This window comes from Mytilus edulis, chromosome 11 (genome assembly GCF_963676685.1).
Source record: "Mytilus edulis chromosome 11, xbMytEdul2.2, whole genome shotgun sequence".
Taxonomy (NCBI): domain Eukaryota; kingdom Metazoa; phylum Mollusca; class Bivalvia; order Mytilida; family Mytilidae; genus Mytilus; species Mytilus edulis.
In genome coordinates, this window is record NC_092354.1 from 48,776,734 (window position 1) to 48,801,265 (window position 24,532).

General features: G+C 32.0%; 1 protein-coding gene across 6 annotated transcripts in view; it reads left to right on the plus strand.

Annotated features, from left to right (window-relative positions):
* LOC139494715 (dynein axonemal heavy chain 6-like) overlaps positions 1 to 24,532 on the plus strand; it is a 75,462-nt gene that overhangs the window by 3,286 nt on the left and 47,644 nt on the right. For 4 of the 6 annotated variants that reach the window (XM_071282904.1, XM_071282905.1, XM_071282906.1 and 1 more), the window contains exons 5-29: positions 2,149 to 2,284; positions 3,226 to 3,373; positions 3,786 to 3,908; positions 4,332 to 4,466; positions 4,861 to 5,129; positions 5,580 to 5,763; positions 6,952 to 7,005; positions 7,865 to 8,055; positions 8,721 to 8,829; positions 9,417 to 9,537; positions 9,968 to 10,119; positions 10,781 to 10,933; positions 11,402 to 11,503; positions 12,320 to 12,469; positions 13,803 to 14,045; positions 14,527 to 14,670; positions 15,433 to 15,855; positions 16,365 to 16,642; positions 17,555 to 17,697; positions 18,107 to 18,177; positions 19,293 to 19,550; positions 20,283 to 20,408; positions 22,240 to 22,395; positions 22,893 to 23,054; positions 23,875 to 24,166. In XM_071282904.1, coding sequence (XP_071139005.1) covers positions 2,149 to 2,284; positions 3,226 to 3,373; positions 3,786 to 3,908; positions 4,332 to 4,466; positions 4,861 to 5,129; positions 5,580 to 5,763; positions 6,952 to 7,005; positions 7,865 to 8,055; positions 8,721 to 8,829; positions 9,417 to 9,537; positions 9,968 to 10,119; positions 10,781 to 10,933; positions 11,402 to 11,503; positions 12,320 to 12,469; positions 13,803 to 14,045; positions 14,527 to 14,670; positions 15,433 to 15,855; positions 16,365 to 16,642; positions 17,555 to 17,697; positions 18,107 to 18,177; positions 19,293 to 19,550; positions 20,283 to 20,408; positions 22,240 to 22,395; positions 22,893 to 23,054; positions 23,875 to 24,166 — 4,323 coding nt within the window. The remainder of the gene's footprint in view (positions 1 to 2,148; positions 2,285 to 3,225; positions 3,374 to 3,785; positions 3,909 to 4,331; positions 4,467 to 4,860; positions 5,130 to 5,579; positions 5,764 to 6,951; positions 7,006 to 7,864; positions 8,056 to 8,720; positions 8,830 to 9,416; positions 9,538 to 9,967; positions 10,120 to 10,780; positions 10,934 to 11,401; positions 11,504 to 12,319; positions 12,470 to 13,802; positions 14,046 to 14,526; positions 14,671 to 15,432; positions 15,856 to 16,364; positions 16,643 to 17,554; positions 17,698 to 18,106; positions 18,178 to 19,292; positions 19,551 to 20,282; positions 20,409 to 22,239; positions 22,396 to 22,892; positions 23,055 to 23,874; positions 24,167 to 24,532) is intronic. The other 2 variants (XM_071282908.1, XM_071282909.1) reach the window with 1 other exon arrangement.

The following is a 24,532-nucleotide window of genomic DNA, read 5'->3' on the forward strand; positions in this document are numbered from 1 at the left end:
TGAAGAAAATGTCTAAAATACTGAGCCGTTTGTTTATTATATTAAGCAGTATAATCTGTCAGAAATCTGTCCAAGTTCAACGTCAGAGAGTGTACTAGTAGAATGAAGTTATGCCGTTCATTGAAGTATGCAATTTTCCACTGAAAGAAGGATTTGAACATTGAAACCATATCAAACACTGAATTACTTAATGAAACATGCATATAAAATATAATCAACTGAGAGTATGTTAACAGAGGAGAATTTAGGGGTAGGGCCCCCTTTTGGGGAAAGAATTGGGTTGCTTATATAGGGAATCAGGGAAGTGGGCCCTTCTTGGGCAGTCAGTGGGCCCCCACTTACGAAAATTTCTGGATCCGCAACTGGTTAAATGTGGAAATTTCATTCAATGTTGGGTCACAAAATCATGCTATGCAAGACCATGTTATTATACATTAATATTGTTATATATTAAAAATGATAAGAAAATCTTTTCGGGAATACCGTAAAAGCAAACCTTCAGGTGTGAGAACAGATCCACAACAGAAGTCATACTTGGTTAGCAGTCTGTCAATGCTCTGGATTCTCAAACAGTTACCATTGTGGCAGCCTTCTTCTTAGAGAAGTATGCATGGGCTGTCTGCTTTTACAAGACTAGTGTGGAGTGATCTGCTTTTATTTGGGACCAAATGATTAATTTAAATGAGGTCTCGGGTCAAATAAGTCAGGGCATAAGGAAATCATTAAGGAATTGATATATAGAGGGTTTGAAAATTTGCATGAAGAAAAAGAATGCAAACAAAGGTGGGTAGACTCTCCTTATCCTAAAAAAGTCTACCTTTGCTTGCAAGAAATAGATGTTGGAACAGTCATTTATAATGCATACATTTGTACCTGTTAACTTGTAAATAGCTTCTTCTTTTTGCTTAGAAAGTTTGTTAACAGCTTGACTGTCTCCCATCATTTTGTCAAAGGTATTGACAACATTTGAGGAGGATCCTTCTTTTTCTGTAGAGGTCCCATCAATATTAATGTCAATGCAAAATTTCAAAAACTTAAATAGGTATAGGAAGATGTGGTATGAGTGCCAATGAGACAACTCTCCATCCAATTAAAAATTTATAAAGGTAAACAATTATAGGGTAAGGTACGGCCTTCAACACGGAGACTTGGCTCACACCAAACAAGCTATTAATACTCATAGAAAGGGCCCCAAAATTACAAGTGTAAAACCATTCAAAGGGGAAAAAAACGGTCTTATCTATATAAAAAAACGAGAAACAAGAAACATGTATAAATTACATAAACAAAAAGTCTTTATTAAAGTCTAGTGCCAGTTTTATGTCATAACCGTAGTGTTGACTAAAATATTTCTGTAGAACCACTTTTTTTGGATACACGGATGTGTTTTTTGTCAAGAGCATCCTCCTCCGCCTCAGTCAATTTTAAATCTGCTATCACGTCCACATATGTCTTCAAATATTTCCTTCTTCGAAAATCTGCGCAACACATTTGTTACCAAGACTTTCTTAAAGTTTCCAGCCGAATAAACGGCAACAAAAACTGACAGGACGGTGTCCATGTAAATGTAAGAACAATCTAGAGAATATTGTTCTGAATATCGTAAATACCCAAGACCACTTGGAAGAAGAAAGTCAAGTCGCGTCATCAAGGCGTTTTCAACAATGGCGATTACAAAGGCGCTTTGAAGAACAGCGTCTCCTTCTTATGTCTAATGTTTTTTACTTTTCCATTTCATAGGAGCACCGCACCACCACATGAATTTCGATTAAAAAAAAAAATTCTACACAAAATCGGCAATAAAATTATTCCAGTCGCGGCGATTTTTCCGGGTCGGTCGGGATTGGGGAAACAAACAATATTTTATTTTAGGCCCAATTAACAGGTTCAACATATATACAATATTCTATGGGCCAGTGGGAGTGGCTTTGCAGAGAAAAGTTTTATTTTTCAATTTAGCCTCTGTGACTATATAAAACTGAACACTGAAAACTCCCGCTACTTGAATGTGACTATTTCATTACAATGACAGTAGCATAAGATACTTCAAACAAACTTGGCAAAAAGTATTTTTGAATTCCATAAACTAAATTTAATCTCCTTTACACTACTGTACAATGTATATTTTTATTGATTTTTTGTTTGTAGTTGCTGAAACCCATGAAGGTTTAACAGATACCAGTGAAATCACAAACTTAATCAAATACGACAAAAGTGTTGGATTCCTATATCTGAGTCCTGCTGTACCCAAATCTTCTGTTAAATACCACTACTACAATCTTAAGTAAGTGTTAATTTTCTTACCCTAATAGGTTGATTATTTTATGATTGCTTTGGAATGCAATATATAAAATTGAGAAAGGAAATGGTGAATATGTCAAAGCGACAACCACCCGACCATAGAGCAAACAACAGCCGAAGGCAACCAATGGGTCTTCAATGTAGCGAGGATTCCCGCACCCGTAGGTGTCCTTCAGCTGGCCCCTAAAATATGCATAATAGTACAGTGATAATGGACGTCATACTAAACTCCGAATTATACACAAGAAACTAAATTTTTTTAAATCATACAAGACTAACAAAACCTGTATGTCTTATCTTAATTCTTGAATGAGAGACACACACACATTTTCTACGATATTTGAATTTAAACTTTAAATGTTAATCTGGTTAGAAAAACAATGTAACACATGTAAGAATACAACAGATATTAAAAGATATGGTATGAGTGCCAATGAGACAACTCTCCATCCAAGTCACAATTTGCAAAAGTAAACCATTATAGGTTTACAGTCTTCAACATGGAGCGTTGGCACACACAGAACACCAAACTAATAAGGGCCCCAAAAAATTATTAGTGTAAAACCATTCAAATCACAGACAAATTTTCGAGGAAAGATTTCCTAAGAGTAGACTTGAATAAGCCTAGGCAGAGACTGGAAAATTGAAAATTGTATTTAAAATATTTCACCCTTTGGTCTTTGAAAGGGGGATACATAGGATACCAATTATCATTAATTTTGTGTGTATAGGTCAATCAATAAGTTAAATGTTCAACAAGTACAAATTTTCTTTCTGCTTATATGCAGATATTGGATAAACCAGAAAATTAAATATGGATAAAAAAAACTTTTTTCCTGAATTCACATGATTTCGTACCCACAAAAAATAAAAAAATCCGCTATCATATTGATTCAAACAAGATTTTCATGATTTTTTTTGCAGAGTTGTCAACCATGAACAGATAAACAAGGGAGATTACTGCACTATCAGTAGAAAGGGTGTGGCTAGAATGAGGAGTGACGATGAAACAGAATTTGTCACTTTAGACAGATGGGAACAGGAGTATGAATACTTCCAAAAACTTATTGAGGTATGACATTTTTTATTCGTTTGATTTCAAATTAGAATTATTGTATAATGATAGGTTTATGATGTCTGAGGCATTCTAAAATAAATATGTTTTGTTGAAGAATCATTTGTATAAAATGTGCGATGACATTCTGAAATAAAATTGTGTGGTTGATAGGAGTTTGAAGAGGTGGAGAATACAGTAATTAGAAAGCATAAAAAAAAATACTGCTAAACCAGAAATGTTTGCAATATTTTCCTAGATGCAAAAGTTGTAAAAGAATAGGATTTCACAAATTAAAAAATTTGCATTGAATCAAATTTTAGAAGGAATAGAAAATAAAAATAGAAACAAAACTTAAAGAAAAACAAACCAAAAGAAGAAGCAAATATTGAAATGAAATGATATGATTAACAAAATATTTATCTTGTAGATTCCAACCTTTGCCAGATTTAGGAAATGGAAAGCATTCAGTGTTTGGAGAAAGAATGTCAGAACAAAGAAAATACAGTCTCATACAAAGTCATTAAATGACAACTTGTTTATACTTAATCCAGTAAGTGTATTAGTCTAAATAAAAATACTGTAAACCAAATTATTTTCACTACATTTGCAATAAGAAAAATAAAGTAAAGTTTAATCATCATGAATTTGTAAAGCTCGCATCTTCCTTTATATAGTTATATCACTTATTTGAGATTTGTAGAATTATATTACATCTGATTTATTAGTAGAATAGCATTCATGGGTTGTTGCCAATTTTTAATGATAGGTGTTGAAATTTTCCTGATAAACAACAATTTCTCTAAAATTTCAAGGTTTCACCTAAGGATTAAACTTATAAAAATAATATATAATTGATTTTTATGAACCATGAACGCGAATATAAACTTTTGCAACAGAAGTACTTAAACTTTTGTATTCAAAGCTATAATGAAAATCTCCTCAACCAGAAATTAAAAAAATATGTATTTTGTAGTCATTGAGACCAGCCTTACAGAATGTTAGAGAAATGTGTCACAGGATAAGTGAGATGGGACTATGTAAAATAGAAAAGAACCGTACCTACACACTGCAGGAATTCAGGGAAGCTCAGTTTGCACAGCTTCATGAGGTAAACTTTTAGCCTTGATAATCTTATTATTGCTGTTTCCTTGGGAAATTTCAATAACATATGCTCAAGAGGTCATACATTTTCTTTATATTTTACCATATAGCTAAGCCGATATCAATGGAGTAAGTTGGTATTTGAATTACCGTCAGAAAGATAACCCAAAAAAAAGATTAAATAGCCTTAAAGCATATTTATTGCCGTTTTCCTTTGATCTTTCTGTGGGATAATTTTCCACAAAACTGTAGAAAATTTATATTCTGTTTAACATTTAAAATTGTTGATGACCTTTACCCACAAAATCCAGAAAATTAATACATCACTTATAATAATGAATTATTGAAAGTGAGATATTACCTTTTAGAGGAAAGTTTAAAATCTTTTCTTTATTTGACAGGTTGCTGAAAGATTACAAGAGTTCCGTGAGTTAGTAAAGGAGGTTGTAAGAAGTGCCTGTAGGACAGCCTTGCTAGAGGCAGGATTTACTCCAGATGATTATTATATAGATCAGGGAGCAGATAGTCCAGATCTGATGGGGGAGACAGGGAGAGAGTCCAGCTTCCTCATGCCTAGCTCTTATGATATGGATATCTATGGAGAGGCACCAGACAAAATGACATACACAGAGCAAGCCAATAAGAGAGCCCACTGCAAACGTTTAACATGGTAAAACTCATTGCTAGAGCATTTTCATTTCGGTAGAAAATCTGTAGACCATTAGTTTTATAAAAATTATACAGATTGCATTGAGATTCATACAGTATTTTTTGCATATTCCATTTAAAATTAAAATACATAGAACTTAAAGTAACATATGCCTGTACCTTTGATATGATGAAACTATTGTTTATTATATTTCATGAAAAGCTACACTTAAGAAAACAATGCTTAGAATTTCCTATCACTTGCACAACCCTGAATTTTGATGCTTAATATTGTATTAAAATAATCTATATTAAAACAATTATTTTTTAATTTGATTTATGAATACTTACATACAGTGTTCATAATAAGATATATTTATTACAGTTTATTACTTCTCTATAATATAAGATAATCATTTAAAAAGCAAAATTTGCGACAAAAAAATATACTCATTTCTGTTTTCGCTCACAGCTTTATACGACTTGCTGATTACCTGATAGTCAATACCATGCATGTATTGGCAGTCCACTCTGTCTTAACACTACTTAACCACCTTAAAGACCAACTCAACAATACACCAACACTTGAGATTATACAGTCCTTTGCTGAGGAGGCCAAGAATGATGCTGAATTGTTAGACAAGGACCCTGAAGAGGTATGGGTTTAGTCAAATAAGTTTTGGGTTTCAGCTCATAATCATTTCTTTACAGCCAATTTCAATAAGTGTGTAGCTAGAGGTAATATCTTTAGTTAGCTTGCTTGCTAGCTGAACCGTGAAGTCATTGTTAGGTAAGGTATACTACCCTCCTTTCGAATTAGCCTAGTACCAACAGATATACTGGTTATCTGTCGGACTAGTCTGCTTTTAAAGGAGGGTATTTTACCTAACCTAACAAAGACTTCAAAGTTTTAGCAAGCAAGCTAACCAAAGAAATTACCTTTGCCTACACACTCATTGAAATTGGCTGTAAAAGCTACTGTTAAACATCTGTGTAGTAAAACAACAGTATTTTGTGTAAAATTTGGTCATTTCAATCAAAATCAACATTGAATTCACTAAAAATAATCATATTTATCTTAACATATTTGTGTATCTGGTAACTTAATATTTGCATTAACTGATGCAGTTCATCTTGATTGTTTTACATAAGCTGACACAATTCATTTGCGTTGACTTTCAATAATTTAATAGTGTTAATTAACATGTTTGATTAATTGTGTGTATTTGATATAATTTCGTAACATCTTACATTTCACATATATATGTGTTATATAACAATTGCGAAATGTAAAGTGTGAATTTCTAATATTCCAAATCTGAACATGTATGTTATCCCACAAAAATAAAGGTGTCAAAATTTACAAGGCCAATATTTGTATACTGGACCCATACCATTTCCTGTTATCTTTTTACTATTGGGACTGTTTCATGAAAACATGCACAGGACATAGGGAAGACATTGTTCAAGTCACAGCTTTTTTTTATGTTTGGGTCTGGGCTTAAGAAATTTTGATTTATATCCATATGATGTGTGCAAAATTATTCAAAGAAAGTTTATTTGGTTTGGGGGATTTTTTTGTTGTCCCTTAGGCCTTCCTCTTCCCATTCATTTTGAAATAAAAGACTTTCAACCCTCAACATAAAAGACTGCAGGATAAAAGCAATATATGTACATTGTCCGAGATTATAACCCTTGATAACAGGAGAAAAGCTTGCAAAATTTCTTATATTTTTTTCCATTCTCACCAATGTACCGATATATTTGTTTAATCATGTGTATTGTTGTTGTGCTAATATCATACATAAATTTAACATTGCTGTGCTTCACATCTAACCTTGTAGAGAGAAGCTATAGAAAAAGCTAAAAAGGAAAAAGAAAAACTGGAGGCTGAACAGGTAAAGTGGTATAGAAAGAAAACTTAGTTATATCCAGGATCAGCTATAGTAAATTCAGAAACATTTGCAAAGTTTTTATTATTGTGAAAATTTAGACATAATAGATTGCTAAAAAAATCTTCCATTTCAAATTTTGGTAGCACTTTTTGTATGCAGCGTTTTTTCCAAAAATCTAAGTTAATCTCACATTGTTTGTCCATTGTTTAACAATGATTATAGTATGTTACTCCATGCACACATTTCTGAATTAAGAGTACAATGTATTTAATTTTTAATTTTAAAATTTTTTGATATTTTTTTCTTTTTAAGTATTAAAAATGAAGAAAAAAACGCTTACATATCTAATGTATTTGTTTTCATATTATCACTTGTTAAGTTGAAATCCACTTTATATTATTGTGCCATGAAAAGATGGTTTCTATTATATTGTTTGCCCTATTTGGTATGCTATTTTTTTGCTTATGAGAAGTTATGGACACCCATATTTTTTGCACTTTGCAAATAGAAATTTTCCTGAATATAATTCTCTTGAAATGTATGAGGCAGATTAAAAAAAAACACTTGCATCAATATCATAATTTTTAATGGTGCAGGAGCATTCTGGCAGTATGTGAGTAATTATGAAGCAGAAGTATTTTTAACATACAAGTTTTTATTTATTGCATATGAAATATTTATAAATTTCTCTCTTAATCAAAGGAGGACTAAATAAACAATAAAAAATCTGCCAGCTTCTTAACATACCTTGTGTTTCCCTTTAAAATATATTTGTCAAAAAAGCTTTTGTTGATTAGCTAGGTATGGTAAGGCAGATACATGTATGTAATGTTGTTTAAAATATGTCCCTTTTTATTTTTAGGAGGAGGAAGAAGAAAAAGTCCGACCACCATTATATATAACAGAATTTGTGTTGGAACCTAACCAGTTAGCATTTGAGCCTGGCCGTGACGAGTTCCAGGAGGGCCTGGATGAAGTCATGAGAAGGTTTCAGGAGTGTGTACTATCTGTACATAACCTTGTCACTGATGTGTACTTCAAATCGTTTACAAGGTATGATTGAGTTCAAATAGCTAGTGGGGTTTTCATCCAAAAAAATAAATTGAAAGAAAACTAAAATAAGAACCAAGCAAATCATTCACTCTGAATGCTTTGCATTGTTATAAATGGGACATCATTTGTTTTATGTATTTCAAAAGAAGACAAGTTTTTAAATTTCATTTATCCCTCAATTTGAAAACCAAAGCATGCGGATAAGTTATTAGCAATTAAAAATACTTTCATTAATATTTCATTAACATTGAATATGAACTCCATTGTGAAAGCAAATATTCAACAAATATCCAAATTACTGGCTTTTACAGCTGATTGCATTGAGTGTGTAGTTAATGGTAATATCTTTGGTAAGCTTGCTTGCTAGCTGAACTGTGAAGTCATTATTAGGTAAAGTATACTTCCCTCCTTTGGTTATCTGTTGGACTAGTCTACTCTTCAAGGAGGATAGTTTACCTAATCTAATGATGACTTCACGGTTCAAATAGCAAGCAAGCTAACCAAAGATGTAAACCTTTACCTACACACTCAAAGCAATCAGCTGTAATGTTTAATATATTTGTCTTTTGTCTGAATTGTATAATAACATTAGTAGTAATATAATGTGAAATGTAAACCAATGTATTTATGGAATACACAATAAACTGTATATTTTAATTATTTAGCCCAATGATCAACGGAAAGTTTGAAGAGAAGAGTTTCTCCGAGGGCATCAATCTACAGACCATGTTTGAAGATGACAAGAACTTACAGACTCTTATTGAAGAAATAAAGGTAATTTATATTATTGGTACTGAATCTAACCCGAATAATTCAGTCCCTCACTGTAATCAATCTCTCCTACTTGCGAGGGCCTGAATTCCTAAAATTCTTCACGAATCCTGGATTTTGATTTGTACCCTGTAGAAGAGGTGACCAATCAGCTCAATTTTATCAAGATAGGTAAATAGCTAATTCCGAATGGTTGATTGAAGATTTTTCATTGTCTATTCATTCAGGCGTTAATGTAGTAATTTGTAGATCAGCGGAATATAACGACTGAATTATTCGGTTATACTGAATCAGGGTTCTCGCTTATGAAACTCATAAATCAACCAATCATAGCACTGTATTTAGTGTTTTGACTACTGAGTAAAGTTTTGGTTAATAATAAGATCACAGATTAAGAAATTGTCATGATCAATGTTATTGGTAAAACAGTTGTATTTTTATTTTCCTATAATAATCAAGATGTACAAATCCAATATTGAATAGACCAAGTTTATTAATTTATTAAGGAGCATGCATTGAAATTATTACTTGAAAAGAAAAGAATCTTTCAAAAGACTGTCACATTAATTGCTTTGTTTGTTAAATTTCAGGTTGCCTTGAACAAAGCCTTTAATGCAGCTTTCCATTATTCCAACACATTTGAACCACACAGAGAATTCTACAGACAGAATGAGAGCTTAGACTTAGAAGCTGTCAGACAACAAAAACATGGTCAGTAATATGTGTGTAGCTGGGGAGAAATAAGAAGATTACTTATGACCAAAAATTGTTGTGATGGGTGGTTTTTTTTCATTTGAGAGATGAATTGCTCTATCAGGTTTTTTTTCAATATGGCAACACTATATCACAACATTATATGTTTAATGTCTCTACAGCCCTCTCCCCTTGATAAAAAATTAAAAAATACAATACACCAAATAAAAACCTGCCATTTGAAAAAAAATAAAATAAAATATCAAATTGTTTATGGAGTTGACCATAGAAATAAATTGGTTTCATATTTTGAAAGTGTTCTGAAAATAGCGATTTAATTATATCATTCCCCCTATTAAACCTTTTCTATCCTCTTCCATTCAAATTTGTGGAAACACCCTCAGACTGATTCATCCTAAGATCATGATTATTAACTTATACATTTTAGATGTAGCCTTCTTTGCTGAAGCATTGGCGAGATATCACAGCCAACACAAGATGGCCCAAGTTATCAAAGAGAAGAGACCAATCGGCATGTTGTTAGTGGATGCTGTTAAAATGAAGAACTTACTCATGCCTTCACCACTGAGATGTCTTGATGTAAGATTAATAAACTGATTGAATGTCTTTTTTAGTTGTAAAGACAGTGTCAATTAAATGAATTTTATAAGTTTTGTCTTCAAATCAATGTGTAGTGAAAAAAAAATTAAACATTAAACAAATGAAGGGAAAAAAAACAACATTGATTGACAATAATTCATAACAGATTAATATAAGTCACCCATGAAACATATAAATAAACAAATAAACAAAATATTATACTATTTATGATAAATCGGAAAAATATTCCACTATTTTTATGAATTCAAATTTATAATATTTACTGTAAACATTAAATGTTTACTGCATCCAGATTCATAATGAAAAATTAAAAAAATAAAATCAGAAAAATACTAAATTCAAAACAGAAAGTCCCTAATTAAATAACAAAATCAAAAGCTCAAACACATTGATAACAGCTGTCTTATTCCTGACTTGGTACAGGCATTTTCTTATGTAGAAAATGGTGGATTGAACCTGGTTTTAAAAATTCAGTCTAATTTTGATCAATAACATAAGTTGTACTTTGAATACAATTTTTCAGAGGAAAAGGACCCTTGCAAAAATTCATACTTTCATTTATAATCAGTTATATATAATGTATTATTTCCTACTTATAAGAGGGGTGTTTCATACATATAATGTTGTCTATATTTTACAGTGTATTAATGACTTGCTACCTGTTCTGGCCAGAAGTGAAGTAGACAGGTTAATTGCTGAATTACAAGATGCCCAGTTCAAACTGGAGGTTGGTCCAACAACCACACTGGAGTTTGTACATACTCTAACATTCCTGGATGATATACAAGTCAGGGTAAGTTGGTTTCATTATAAAAAAGAAAGCATATATTTTATTTACAGTTTCTTATAATTATTCAAGAATAATACCTCATTGAAAGATGTTTTTTATAGTTATTCAAGACAAATTGTACACAGAAAAGATTTCTTAAAAGTTATTCAAGACAAATACCACTTTGAAAGATCAATTTGATCTACTTACTTATAAACTTTTTCAAAAAACGACTTACAATAGGGATTATTTCAAACTTTTTATTCTGTAAAAATTTATTCATTCTGAGACCTGTTTAAGCAAAGATAGACTTGAAGCAATAGGCAATATATGTGGAAATCAAATCAATATTTGAATAATAATTAAAAATAATTGTATGTTTTGACTTTATAATGATCAAAACAGAACTGAGTAAAAAACTATTAGATATAAGCTGTAACATAGCTGAAGATGTAGCACATTTAATCATACCATGTTCCCTGTATTTTGTAGGTTGATCCATTAGACAAAGAAGCTATGATTGTCAAAGACATGTATGATCTAATTGAGCAGTTCACAGTGCCCACACCACCAGAAGACTTTGCTGTTTACCAGGTACGAATTCAAAAAAGTATTTCAGTATGAGCGTAACAGAAAGAACAAATATTCTATATAAACTTATACTGTTTGGTCTTTTTATGCCCTACATTATGTTTTCTGGTCTGTTTGTCTGTTCGTCTGTCTGTCCCGTTTCAGGTTAAAGTTTTTGGTCAAGGCAGTTTTTGATGACGTTGAAGTCCAATCAACTTAAAACTTAGTACACATGTTCCCTATGATATGATCTCTCTAATTTTAATGCCAAAACAGAGATTTTTCCCCATTTACACATTCCACTGAACATAGAAAATGACTATTTGGATGGGCCATTCATGTACTTGGGACTCATTCTCGTTTTTAACATTAATAAAATTTAAAAAAGTACGGAAACAGAAAGAATTGAATATAAACAAATAGTATTTAGTCTTTTTGTTCTCTAGTTTTTGATCCTAATTAAAGATAAACCAACACATGTTAATGGTTGTCTAATACTAATGTAAGAACAGATACACCGGAATAATGTCATCACAGGGAAAGGATCATAGAAAAACCAATGTGCTTGGGTGAAATTACAAAAGATTTTCGGCTAGTTTTAAATGATTGTTTGATTCACATATATCAAACATGTCTAACAAGACAATGATGGCATATGTGTAAAAACTGTGCAGTTTTTGCTTTTTTAGAACAAAAAAATCTTTTTTCATTTGGACCTTGAAAACACAGTATTAACCTTTTCATTGTTTGCTGAAAAAAAAATAACAGTAATTTCATAATCATGATTTAAAAATTTAAAATCAAAAACCAAATATTCTAACAATATTATTGTTTTTACAGACACTGAACCCCAGCATCACCAATGTGAGGAATGCAATAGACAAGTCATTAACAGAGAGAGATGCTAACATCGACAAGTTCTGTACACATCTCGACAAAGATATCGCTGAACTGGACAAAGAAGTTAAGGAAATCAGAGCAGAAGCACAGGTATGGAGTCGTCCTTTGGTTGTGCTGCAAAATCTTATTTTAAACAATTAACTTAGATTTAAGGTGGCACATAACACTACAGGGAGATAACTCTGTAAAAATTAGCTGTTTTAATCACATTCTATTTTAAGAAATCAGAGAAGAAGCACAAGTATGGAGTTGTCATTTGGTTGTTTTGCAAAATCTTATTATAAACAATTACTGTAAATTCAGAAATTATTGCAAGGTTTTTATTATTGCGAATTATGCGTCAAAGTTGTCAACAGAATAATTAAAACTCGCATTTTGGTATTATTTAATTGAATTAAGCAGGACTTTTCTCAAAATCGTAAAAATTAATTTTAAAATGACAAAATTGCAATAATTTCTGACTTTACAGTAACTTAGATTTAAGGTGGTGCATAACACTACAGGGAGATAACTCTGTAAAAATTAGCTGTTTTAATCACATTATATTGTTAAGAAAATATTAAGCTTCTCAATTATCAAAATTTATGTTGTCAAACTGCTATATATACAATCAAATTTTCTGATAAAGTGTGTGGTTCAAGTTTTATGAATTTTGTCATAGGGTCAAAGTAAGTATTTTGTCAAAATTAAACAAGCCAAATTACTTTAAGGTGGTACCTAACACTTTCACTAAAATCAATTTGGCTCGTTTAATTTTCATAAAATTTTGACAAAGTATTTACTTTGGCCCTTTGACAAAAATATAAAAAAATCAAAAAATTTGAACCAACCATTTTATCAGAAAAATTACACTGGTTATAAAGCAGTTTGACAAACACTAATTTTGATCATTGAGAAGCTTAAAATTTTCTTAAAAACGCAACATAGTTAAAACGTTCAGCTGATTTTACAGAGTTATCTCCCTGTAGTGTTAGGTACCACCTTAAGTCAATGTGTTTGGTTCCACAGTAAAAACATTGGAAATTATAAGAGTAATCAAAGAACAAAATTTTTTATGTTCATATTTCATGCATTAAATAATTCTGATGTTTAGTATTTTTATTTGAGTAAAATTTCCTGTATTTGATTTTGATAAATGACTTTATTCGTTTTATTTCATATTTATAAAATGAGGATTAAGATAAAATGCAATGGAGAAAAAAAGGATGTAAATTTATAGCTACACATGATACAAACATTTCTTGAAGTTTATTTACCTATTTTAGTGTATTTCTTTGTTTTTCTCATTATGGTGAAGCTCAAGTTCTTTACATAAGAATTTCCAACTAAAAGCATAATACAGGAAATTTTATTTATTTTGTTTCTTAAATATGCTGTTTTCACAATATTTTATGTGAATTGTCTTAAACCTTAATCTTTGCAGAATCCATTGATTTTGGACAAGGATGCAGACAAAAACAAAGTGAAAGCCATCCTCAATAAACTTTTGACTAATATGGAAAATCTACAGAAAGAGGCTTTTACGTACAAAGCTTATCAGAAGAATTTCAAGGTGGAGGTTACAAAATATGATGCTCTAGAGGAAGCTCATGCTGAACTGAAACTGAAGGAGTTGCTATGGACTGCTATTGATGATTGGGATAATCTGTTGGAAGAATGGATGTCGGTAAGTATCTTAAATAAGATGGTAGGAGAAAAAGTGAAAACCTAGGAAGGAATGATAAACTTACTCAGCGTCCCCTCTAGCATACAGATAAACTGTTTGAAGAATAGTGGTCAAGAATAATATGGTTGCAGATAGATGAGGGCAACAAATATGGGTAAGGAAGGTCCAATGCAAGCTAACTGGGACTGAAATATCATACAGATAAAAAATTTGAGGACGATTTTCAGTAAATGTCAGGAATAGCATGGTAGGAGATGAGGTCAAAACATAAGAGGGGTAGGGGTCAATATAAGCTTACTGAGGCTGCAGTTGATTTATAAACACATAAACTAATTGAAGAAAAGTAGGGGTAGAAGTGTAAATAGACCTAAAAAGGTAAGAAGCAAATAGTCTAAACTTCTAACAATGACAAAAATGTGTATATTTGTACTTACTTTTTAACAAACAAGATTTTAATCATGATGTGTGCTATTTATTGTAGGTACCATTCGACACACTAGAACCTGATGCAATGAATCAAACAACATTGAAGTTTGCTAAGTCTGTGATGCAGCTTGAGAAAGGTCTTCCTCCTAACCAGGTAGTGCCTGTATTGAAGGAAAAAGTGGAGACCATGAGAGACAGGGTAAGAATTTTGATTCAACTTTAGATCTATTACAGGACTGTGGATTCATTATTATTTATTAAGGGAGTTCCCTTCTCAGTTTCAAAATAATTAACTTTTCAAAACACTAGTTTATATTGATAGGGAATTAATAAGGAATCAAAAGTGCCAAAAAAAATATATAGGTCAAAGTTTGGTGGGAAAATATTCGCTTTTGACTTTTCATAGCTTTTTCATTGACAAGTTTAAGTTCTCAAAAACTATTAAAAGATAATTAAAATTTTATAAGACTTTTACAGATGGCTTATCATTATATATTTAAAAAATTTATAAAGAGAAAATAAATGGGCAATTTTTTTTATAGCATTCAAATGGATAAAACCAGAGGATTCCGAAAATCTGACAAAAAAATCCCAAAACATGACAAACATCCATAAATACCAATACTCTGGCATTTTGTGGATAAAGATGAACCACAAATTCAAACGTCCAACGAATTACAAATTTCTATAGGAGTATGCAGATTTAAAGAAAAAAACAGGAAATTAGATATCCACAAAAACAAAAGATTCCTGAAAATAAATGAGTCTACAGTAATGATATATGAAATTATGAGAGTAGGGCTACAATGAGATTACCTAGCAAAGTTGAATCAGCAATTTGAAAACATATATATCCATTGCAGGAGGAAGAGTAAGCTGCAGTATGCCATTCGTAAAAAAAATGGTGAAAACAACAACATTATTGATATTGAATTTAATTTCACCTCTCCTTCTTTTTCAGTTACCTGTAATCACAGATTTACGTAACCCCTCACTTAAACAGCGCCATTGGGATGTCATCTCACAGGTCCTGGAGTATGAGTTCTCTGATGAGGAACCATTATCATTGGGGAAACTTTGTGAAATCAATGCTTTCAAATTTGGTGAATCTTTACAAGAAGTGTCTGGTCAGGCTAGTTCTGAAGCCAGTCTTGAATCCATCTTGAAGAAAGTTGAAGATTCATGGAAATCAACAGAATTTACCGTTTTGCCTCACAAAGATTCTAAAGACATTTATATCCTCGGAGGTACAGACGATATTCAACAGTTATTAGATGACAGTAACATTAATGTGGCAACTATTGCCAGCTCCCGTCATGTTGGACCAATCAAAAACAAAGTCGAGGATTGGCAGAGACAACTGGACCTATTTGGTAAAACTTTGGTATGTGTTTTTAATGATAATTTCTCTTCTTAATGAAAACATTTGTTTATATGTTATCTTATCATATCAAAGCTTTTTTCTGAAATTTATGAACAGACCCAGTTATGACAAAAACCAAAATTTGATGAGTATTACCCAGCTCAGTGTGAAATATCGGGGAAAATCTAGGTTTTACTGTACAGATGTTGAAACAAAAAGGGGGATTATTGTTGTATAAAAAAAAATCTGTGATTTAATCTGAATAATTTATCATTAATAAGTGTTGTATATATATAAGTATGGTAAAGCCATATTATAGACATTTGTGAAGGAAAAAATTGAATGCCCTATAAAACAAGCATGGTAACTTCTTTATGCAAATCAAGAGAAATAGTTTATTTTTAATTTTCACAGCTTAATAAAAAAAAGAATTGTTAATAACTTATTATTAACAAAAAAGGAATCACTCATAAAGACGATACAAAAGTATTGAAGTAGAAATTTACAAGGGTTACTCTTTTTTTTTTTAGGATGAATGGCTAGACTGCCAGAGAAATTGGTTATACTTAGAAAGTATCTTCAGTGCCCCAGATATCCAAAGACAATTGCCTGCTGAGGCTAAGATGTTCATGCAGGTAGACAAATCGTACAAAGACATAATGAGAAAAGTGAACAAAGTTCCCCTCGCAATCAGGGCGGGCACACAACCTGGACTACTGGAAACTTTCCAGAATAACAACGCTTTGTTGGACCAGATCCAGAAATGTTTGGAAGCTTATCTGGAATCCAAAAGAGTTCTGTTTGCCAGGTATGTTAAAACATTTTGAAGATTTTTTATGCCCCATTTATGGGCTTTATGTTTTTTGGTCTGTTTGTCCGTTCATCGGTTTGTTGTCCCGCTTCAGGTTAAACTTTTTGGTTGAGGTAGTTTTTGATGAAGTTGAAGTCCAATCAACATGAAACTTTGTACACATGTTCACTATCACATGATCTTTTAATTTTAATGCCAAATTAGAATTGACACCAATTTCACGGTCCACTGAACATAGAAAATGATAGTGTGGATTTGGCATCTGTGTACTGGGGACACATTCTTATTTTTTTTATTTTTTTTATCTTTTCCATATTATTAAAGGACTAAGTGTAAATTCAGAAATATTTGCAATTATTTTATTTATTGTACCCCAAAATGAAACTAATGTCACATCATTGCTAGAACTTAAAAAAAAACCTGTTAAGAATGTTTTAGTGTATTCTGATGAAAATATTACCCAAAACGCATTAAGATTCTGAAAGGATGAATTGATTGTAACATTATGGTATTTATTATAACTAGATAGTTCTTGCATTAATTTTTTCAGTAGTTTTTAAACTATTGAACGTGGTACCCAACACCTTAACTAATATTGATTTGGCTTGTTTAATTTTCATGAAATTTTGACAAAATGTTTACTTTGACCCTTAAACAAAAATACAAAAATTTCAAAAGATTTGAACCAACCACTTTATCGGAAAAAAATTTGTTGGTTTTATAGCAGTTTGACAAATACTAATTTTGATCATTGAGAATCTTAATATTTCCTTAACAATACATTGTGATTGAAACGTTTAGCTGATTTTTACAGAGTTATCTCCCTGTAGTGTTAGGTACCGACTCAACAAAGGTTTGCATTTGAATATTATATGTTATGAGATTGATACATATTTATTTGAATTCCAGATTTTACTTTTTGTCCAATGACGAGTTGTTGGAGATCCTGGCACAGACACGTAACCCACTGGCAGTCCAGCCTCATCTTCGGAAGTGTTTTGATGCTATAGCTAAATTGGAGTTTGGTGTTCAGGCCAAAGCCACTGAAGATGGTATGATATGCCTTCACAAACTTTATATTGGTTTTGCATATTTTTTTTAGCAATTGTTTTGTTCTACTATATCATAAGCAAGATAAGCTTCCATTACTTGTTTGCAAGATTTTTTTTAAGGTATGGAATTTATTATAGAAAAAGACCACATATAAAAAAGAAGATGTGGTATGATTGCCAATGAGACAACTCTCCACAAAAGACCAAACTGACACAGAAATTAACAGCAATAGGTCACTGTATGGCCTTTAACAATGAGTAAAGCCCATACCATAGAGTCATCTATAAAAGACCCGGAAATGTTTGATAAAGTATCATACAAATGAATTCTTTTACTTAATTTCTATAATTGCTATTACACTTATTTACACATTTATTTGTAAATTATATATATTTTCTACATTTACAGAAGAAATCCAGTACAGCAATGATATCCTGGCTATGATATCACCTGAAGGAGAGAAAGTCAGTCTTGGAAAGGTATGTTTTCTTTATAAATATGAAGAAGTGGTATAAGTGAGGGAGGGGTCATGCTACTGAAATCCAAGCATAAAAAACACAATATCCCAAGGTCCCAAATTTAAATAAATTTAAATCACGACATCCTGAAATTCGAAAAAGAATTCCCAGATCACACAAAGGTCAATCCTGAAATCCCGAGCTTAAAAACACCCATCCTGGAGTCCCGATAAAGGTCCTATCCCACCTCATGAGTGCCAATGAGACAACTCTCCATCCAAGTCACAATGTTTTATAAACTACAAAGTAAACATTATAGGTCAAAGTACAGCCTTCAACACATAGCCTTGGTTCTCACAGAATAGCAAGCTATAATGGACCCAAAAATTACTATTTTAAAACAAGTCAAAAAGGAAAACCAATGGTCTAATCTATATAAAAAACACTTATGAACTACGTCAACAAATGACAACCACTGAACAGGCTCCTGAAATAGGACAGGCAATACAAATATATGTTTGAACATTTTAAAGATACAAATAAAACTTTTATTTTTGGATAAATCAAAAATGTATACTGCAAATGCAGAAATGTTTATAGAATTGATTTGAATGTAAATTTCAAAAAATTGCAATTATTGATCTAGCATTTTTGTCTATTGTTCAAGTATGTCAATGTTAAATGTGCACATGATTTTTTTTAATTATCAGTATAAGGATGGTACAATTTTGAATAAACAGATTGAAATTAGTCTTATTGTAATCAGTAATAAGGAATGTGATTATTTACATAAACTACTGAAATTTCAGAAATTATTCCGAGGTTTTTATTATTGCAAAAAATGTGACAGGGTTATAATCGTAATAATGTTAACTTGCATTTTGATTGTTTTAATACACATTAAACAGGATTTTTCTCAATAATGCAAAAGTTTAAATCAAATTTTAGTCTAAAATGACAAAATTGCAATAATAAATGCACACAATAATTTCTGAATTTTCAATTACTGATTTAAAAATATGAATTTGATATGAATGGCAATAAAAGCACCTTTAGGTCAATAATGTGGCCTTCAACAATGATCAAAACCCTTACCAGATGGTCAGCTATAATTTACATTTGTATTCTGTCCCCAGGGATTGAAAGCAAGAGGAAATGTTGAAGATTGGTTGAACAAGGTTGAAGAAGGTATGTTTGCTAATTTGAGAAAACTGGTAAAAGCAGCCATTACAGATTACGAGAACAGACCCAGAGGGGAGTTTGTTGTCTTCCATAGCTCACAGATTGTACTGACTGTATCCCAGATCATCTGGTGCAGAGATGTCACAGAGATCTTAGAGTCAGACTTTGACAGAGTCGAGCTAATGAAAGATTTTGAACAGAAAAGTTTCAGGGTAAGATTTCGTTTTCTAATAAACTGTTTTTATTTAGTTTTACTTGAAAATAAGCAAATTTGGGTTAGACATCAATTTTTTAATTTTCAAAAATAAGCAAAGATGAGAATGAAAAATAATTATATCATTTATATCTGATATATGTATAGATTACATCACTGCAACTAGTGTGTTACAATATTTCTCCACTCAAGACAGATAAAATGGAATCTTTTTTCTTAAATGATTTCTATCCTTCATTTTCAAAGATTTGTGGAAAGTTGCGTTCTTTATATGTGATATGAATATAGCACTTAAATTAGAGAAGGTATAGTTTCTTCACCTCTGGCTATAATTTTATCCATAGTTTAAACATATTTATTTATAGTGGATTGGGAAACAAGTTTTGCAACTTATATTAATCCCTTTCCACTTTGCGGGTGCAAGTGCTGCCTTGTAGCGGCATTAGCCTACTCTTTTTCGAAATCTACAAGGGTGTCTTTAACGTGCAAGATATATGGCTCTCTCTTAACACGGGTCAGCCATTTATCGTCCCCTTCCGACGGACTATCATCGATTCCTCGAGACCATACTCGCAAATGGTGTCAAGGGAGAGCCGAAAATTCAGTTCCTGAAATTTTCATCCCAGACGGGAATCGAACCAGGAACCTTTGTGTTAGTAGTCCGATGCACTAACCACTACACAGAATTAGGATGAACTCAGATTACAAAGATTTCTGTCATATTTTACAGGATTTGTCAGAGTTGGCTTCTATTGTGAGAACAGAAATACCAAAACTAGCCAGAGCCAATTTGTGTGCTTTGATTACTTTAGATGTACACGCCAGAGACATGATTACAGGAATGGTCAAATCACAGGTCTGTATAAATAACAAATTTGGATTTATTATTGATTGGGATATGGCAGATTTTACAATAAGAAGGAAATATTGTTTTTTTGTATCCATCAAAAAAGCAATTGCTGAAACTGTGAAACAGACTGTGTAATGGAGTAATGCATTATGGTATTGAATAAAATGTGTCTTTTTGAGTAAATAAAAATAAAAATTACTCTGTGTTTGTGTTTTTTGTTAGAATTAGAGGATTTTCAATTTCAAAATATTGGACATGGAATAGACATCATGACCTACTTTACTGACATCCAGCTTATTTGGAGTGGAATTTTGAAGTATTATTTATAAGTGGAGCCTAATAACATGGACTTCTATTTTAATAAAAAGTCTTCTTTTGTGTTTTAATCATAACTTTAAGGCAGATTTTTATTGGTAAAGGCTAAAAAAGGTAATTTAATAATATTGTTGCTAACGTCACGTCTTTTCCGTCCATTGTGGTATGTCACGAGTGCAATTTTCTTAATGGTTCTCAGACAGCCCATTGTAGTTATTTTTATCCCGGGTTTTATAAATAATTGAAAATAGCAATCATATTAAATTTGGATGACGTAAGGGGTTCAAAGGACTTGAGGAATCAATATCATTGGCTGTTTTATTTTTTGCGAACGTTACTGCTCGACGTTTCCGTCCAAATCAGTGTCACGTGAGCAACATATATTTAGATCTGTAACTCTCCTGTATAGGAGTTACGATATCGCCCTTTTCAGAAATAGATTTGGAGTCAGTTCCTTCACATGATGGGGAAGCAAAGAAGGTAAGTTGTATGTAATATCGTTACAAGAGGACCTTAAATGTATTCTGTCCACCAAAAAGACGTTCGCAACAAAATGTAATGTCATGATAGTAGATGTTGCTAATGTTACTATTACGAATTGGTTTCTTGTGTATTCATTTGATATAAAGTACACCTGCCAATGACATTCTGTATATTTAAAAATTCTAAACCAGACTGTACAATTTTATTACTCCAGGCGTATATTAAACATCACTGTGTGCATACATTTTAACTTTTAAAGATGTTGTTGCTCATGTGACATGTCCAAATGTCGCTAACGTTACTCATTTTTTGGTTTCTTGTGTATTCATTTGATATAAAGTACACCTGCAAATGACATTCTGTATATTTAGAAATTCTAAACCAGACTGTACAATTTTATTACTCCAGGCATATATTAAACATCACTGTGTGCATACATTTTAACTTTTGATGTTGTTGCTCATGTGACATGTCCAAATGTCGCTAACGTTACTCATTTTTGTCTCTGTCACGTTAGCAACATGAAAGTAGGAGACAGAACACAATACTGTAAAATCTGCCATATACCAATGTTTGTGCATTTTGCTGGTACAGAAGAACCATGATTTTAAATGTTCTACGAATGACAAATTTTTTAAAGGCTTGTTTGCAGTCTTGCTTTAAAACTGATGTTTTTAGATTAAAAAATTAATAAGTATAAAGTAAAGTTCTGAATGAAAATGGGTCATAAGTCAAAGATATAACAATTTGACCAAAGGGCAGAAAAAAAAATGGGTCGTCAACACAGCAAGAAAATCCTGCACCTATAGGGAGCTTCAGCTGGCCCTTAATAAAATTTGGAGGTACACTCAACTCAAAAACATATAAATGAACAAAAAATTCAAAAGACTAGCAAAGCCCAGAGCTCTTGACTTGGATCAGTTGGCAGGATTAAAATTGTTTTGTGAGGAGTGATTTAAACATAAAGGGTATACAAAACTCTTAGCCAAAGCCATCTTAGATCTTAGTTTAGTACAATTTTTATTTTTATGTAAAATAGGTTGCCAGTGTAGACAACTTTGAATGGCAGAAACAGCTAAGATATTACTGGGACTTGGAGATGGATAACTGTGTTGTCAGAATGTCTAGTTCTCTTTATGTCTATGGTTATGAGTATTTAGGAGCATCACCTAGACTTGTCATCACTCCACTTACGGTAAGTTTGGTTTTCATTAATTTTACCCTGTGTTGTAAACTTTTGTTGTTGTTTTTTTTTTACAGAAAATATTCCCCCTGAACTGAAAATAAACAACATATCCTTTCTTCTTGAAAAGAAAGTAGGTTTGATATAAGCTTAGTATAAATTAACCTATTTCACAAAAGTATGATATATAAAGATATTGTAAAATTGATTTGCATGTGAAATATAGTAAAAAATAGAGACACTGGAAAATATTCAAATAAACTTGAAAAATTGAGATAACTAACAAAAATAGATGACTAGAAAAAATCAAGATAAATAAAGCATGAAAAATGGAGGCATTTGAAAAAAATCAGAAAAGTATGAAAAAAAAGGATGCACTTGAAAAAATCCAAAAAAACAGTGAAGTCTACTAAAACTGTAGAAAAAAAGTGATTTTTGTTTTCATTTTCTAAGTGTTCTGAAAATGTGTTTCTGAAAGTTTATGTCTGTAATATGTTTTAAATTGACAGGATCGTTGTTATCTGTGTTTGATGGGAGCTTTACAGTTAGATTTAGGAGGAGCCCCTGCCGGGCCTGCTGGTACTGGTAAAACTGAAACAACAAAAGATTTAGCCAAGTCACTAGCCAAACAGTGTGTCGTCTTCAACTGTTCTGATGGTTTAGACTACAAGGTATTTATCACTCTTTTTATCTTTATAAAAGAAGTTTGAAATTACTCTCATTTATATTTCATAAGTATAAGGATGATATGTTTCATTGCAGATGATGGGCAGATTTTTCCCCGGACTTGCCCAAGCTGCAGCATGGGTTCTAAATAATGTATATTTTATTACTTGCCTAATTAAGGGCATGGATTCTAAATAATATATATTTTGTGACTTGCCCAATTTTTTTCTGATGATTTGCCCAGTCTGGTGCCTGATTTCAAACTTATGTATATTTCATTACAGATAATGGGCAGATTTTTCTCTAGACTTGCCCAATCTGGTGTACATGCTTTATAATGTATATTTTGTGACTTGCCAGGTCTGGTGCCTGATTTCTAACTAATGTATTTGTCATTACAGATGATGGGCAGATTTTTCTCTGGACTTGCCCAATCTGGTGTATGTGCTTTATAATGTATATTTTGTGACTTGCCCAGTCTGGTGCCTGATTTCTAACTAATGTATTTGTCATTACAGATGATGGGCAGATTTTTCTCTGGACTTGCCCAATCTGGTGTATGTGCTTTATAATGTATATTTTGTGACTTGCCCAGTCTGGTGCCTGATTTCTAACTAATGTATTTGTCATTACAGATGATGGGCAGATTTTTCTCTGGACTTGCCCAATCTGGTGTATGTGCTTTATAATGTATATTTTGTGACTTGCCCAGTCTGGTGTCTGATTTCTAACTGATGTATTTGTCATTACAGATGATGGGCATATTTTTCTCAGGACTTGCCCAGTCTGGTGCCTGATTTCTAACTTCTGTATTTGTCATTACAGATGATGGGCAGATTTTTCTCTGGACTTGCCCAATCTGGTGCATGGTGTTGTTTTGATGAGTTCAACAGAATTGATATTGAAGTACTTTCTGTCATTGCCCAACAGTTGATCACAATAAGGAATGCAAAGTCCGCCAAGTTGTCCAGGTTTATGTTTGAAGGACGTGAGATCAAACTGATAGCTACGGCTGCTGCTTTTATCACCATGAATCCAGGTTACGCTGGACGTACTGAACTTCCAGATAATCTGAAAGCTTTGTTTAGACCAATAGCTATGATGGTACCCAATTATGGTAAGTACTGAACTTCCAGATAATCTCTAAGCTTTGTTTAGACCAATAGCTATGATGGTACCCAATTATGGTAAGTACTGAACTTCCAGATAATCTCTAAGCTTTGTTTAGACCAATAGCTATGATGGTACCCAATTATGGTAAGTACTGAACTTCCAGATAATCTCTAAGCTTTGTTTAGACCAATAGCTATGATGGTACCCAATTATGGTAAGTACTGAACTTCCAGATAATCTCTAAGCTTTGTTTAGACCAATAGCTATGATGGTACCCAATTATGGTAAGTACTGAACTTCCAGATAATCTCTAAGCTTTGTTTAGACCAATAGCTATGATGGTACCCAATTATGGTAAGTACTGAACTTC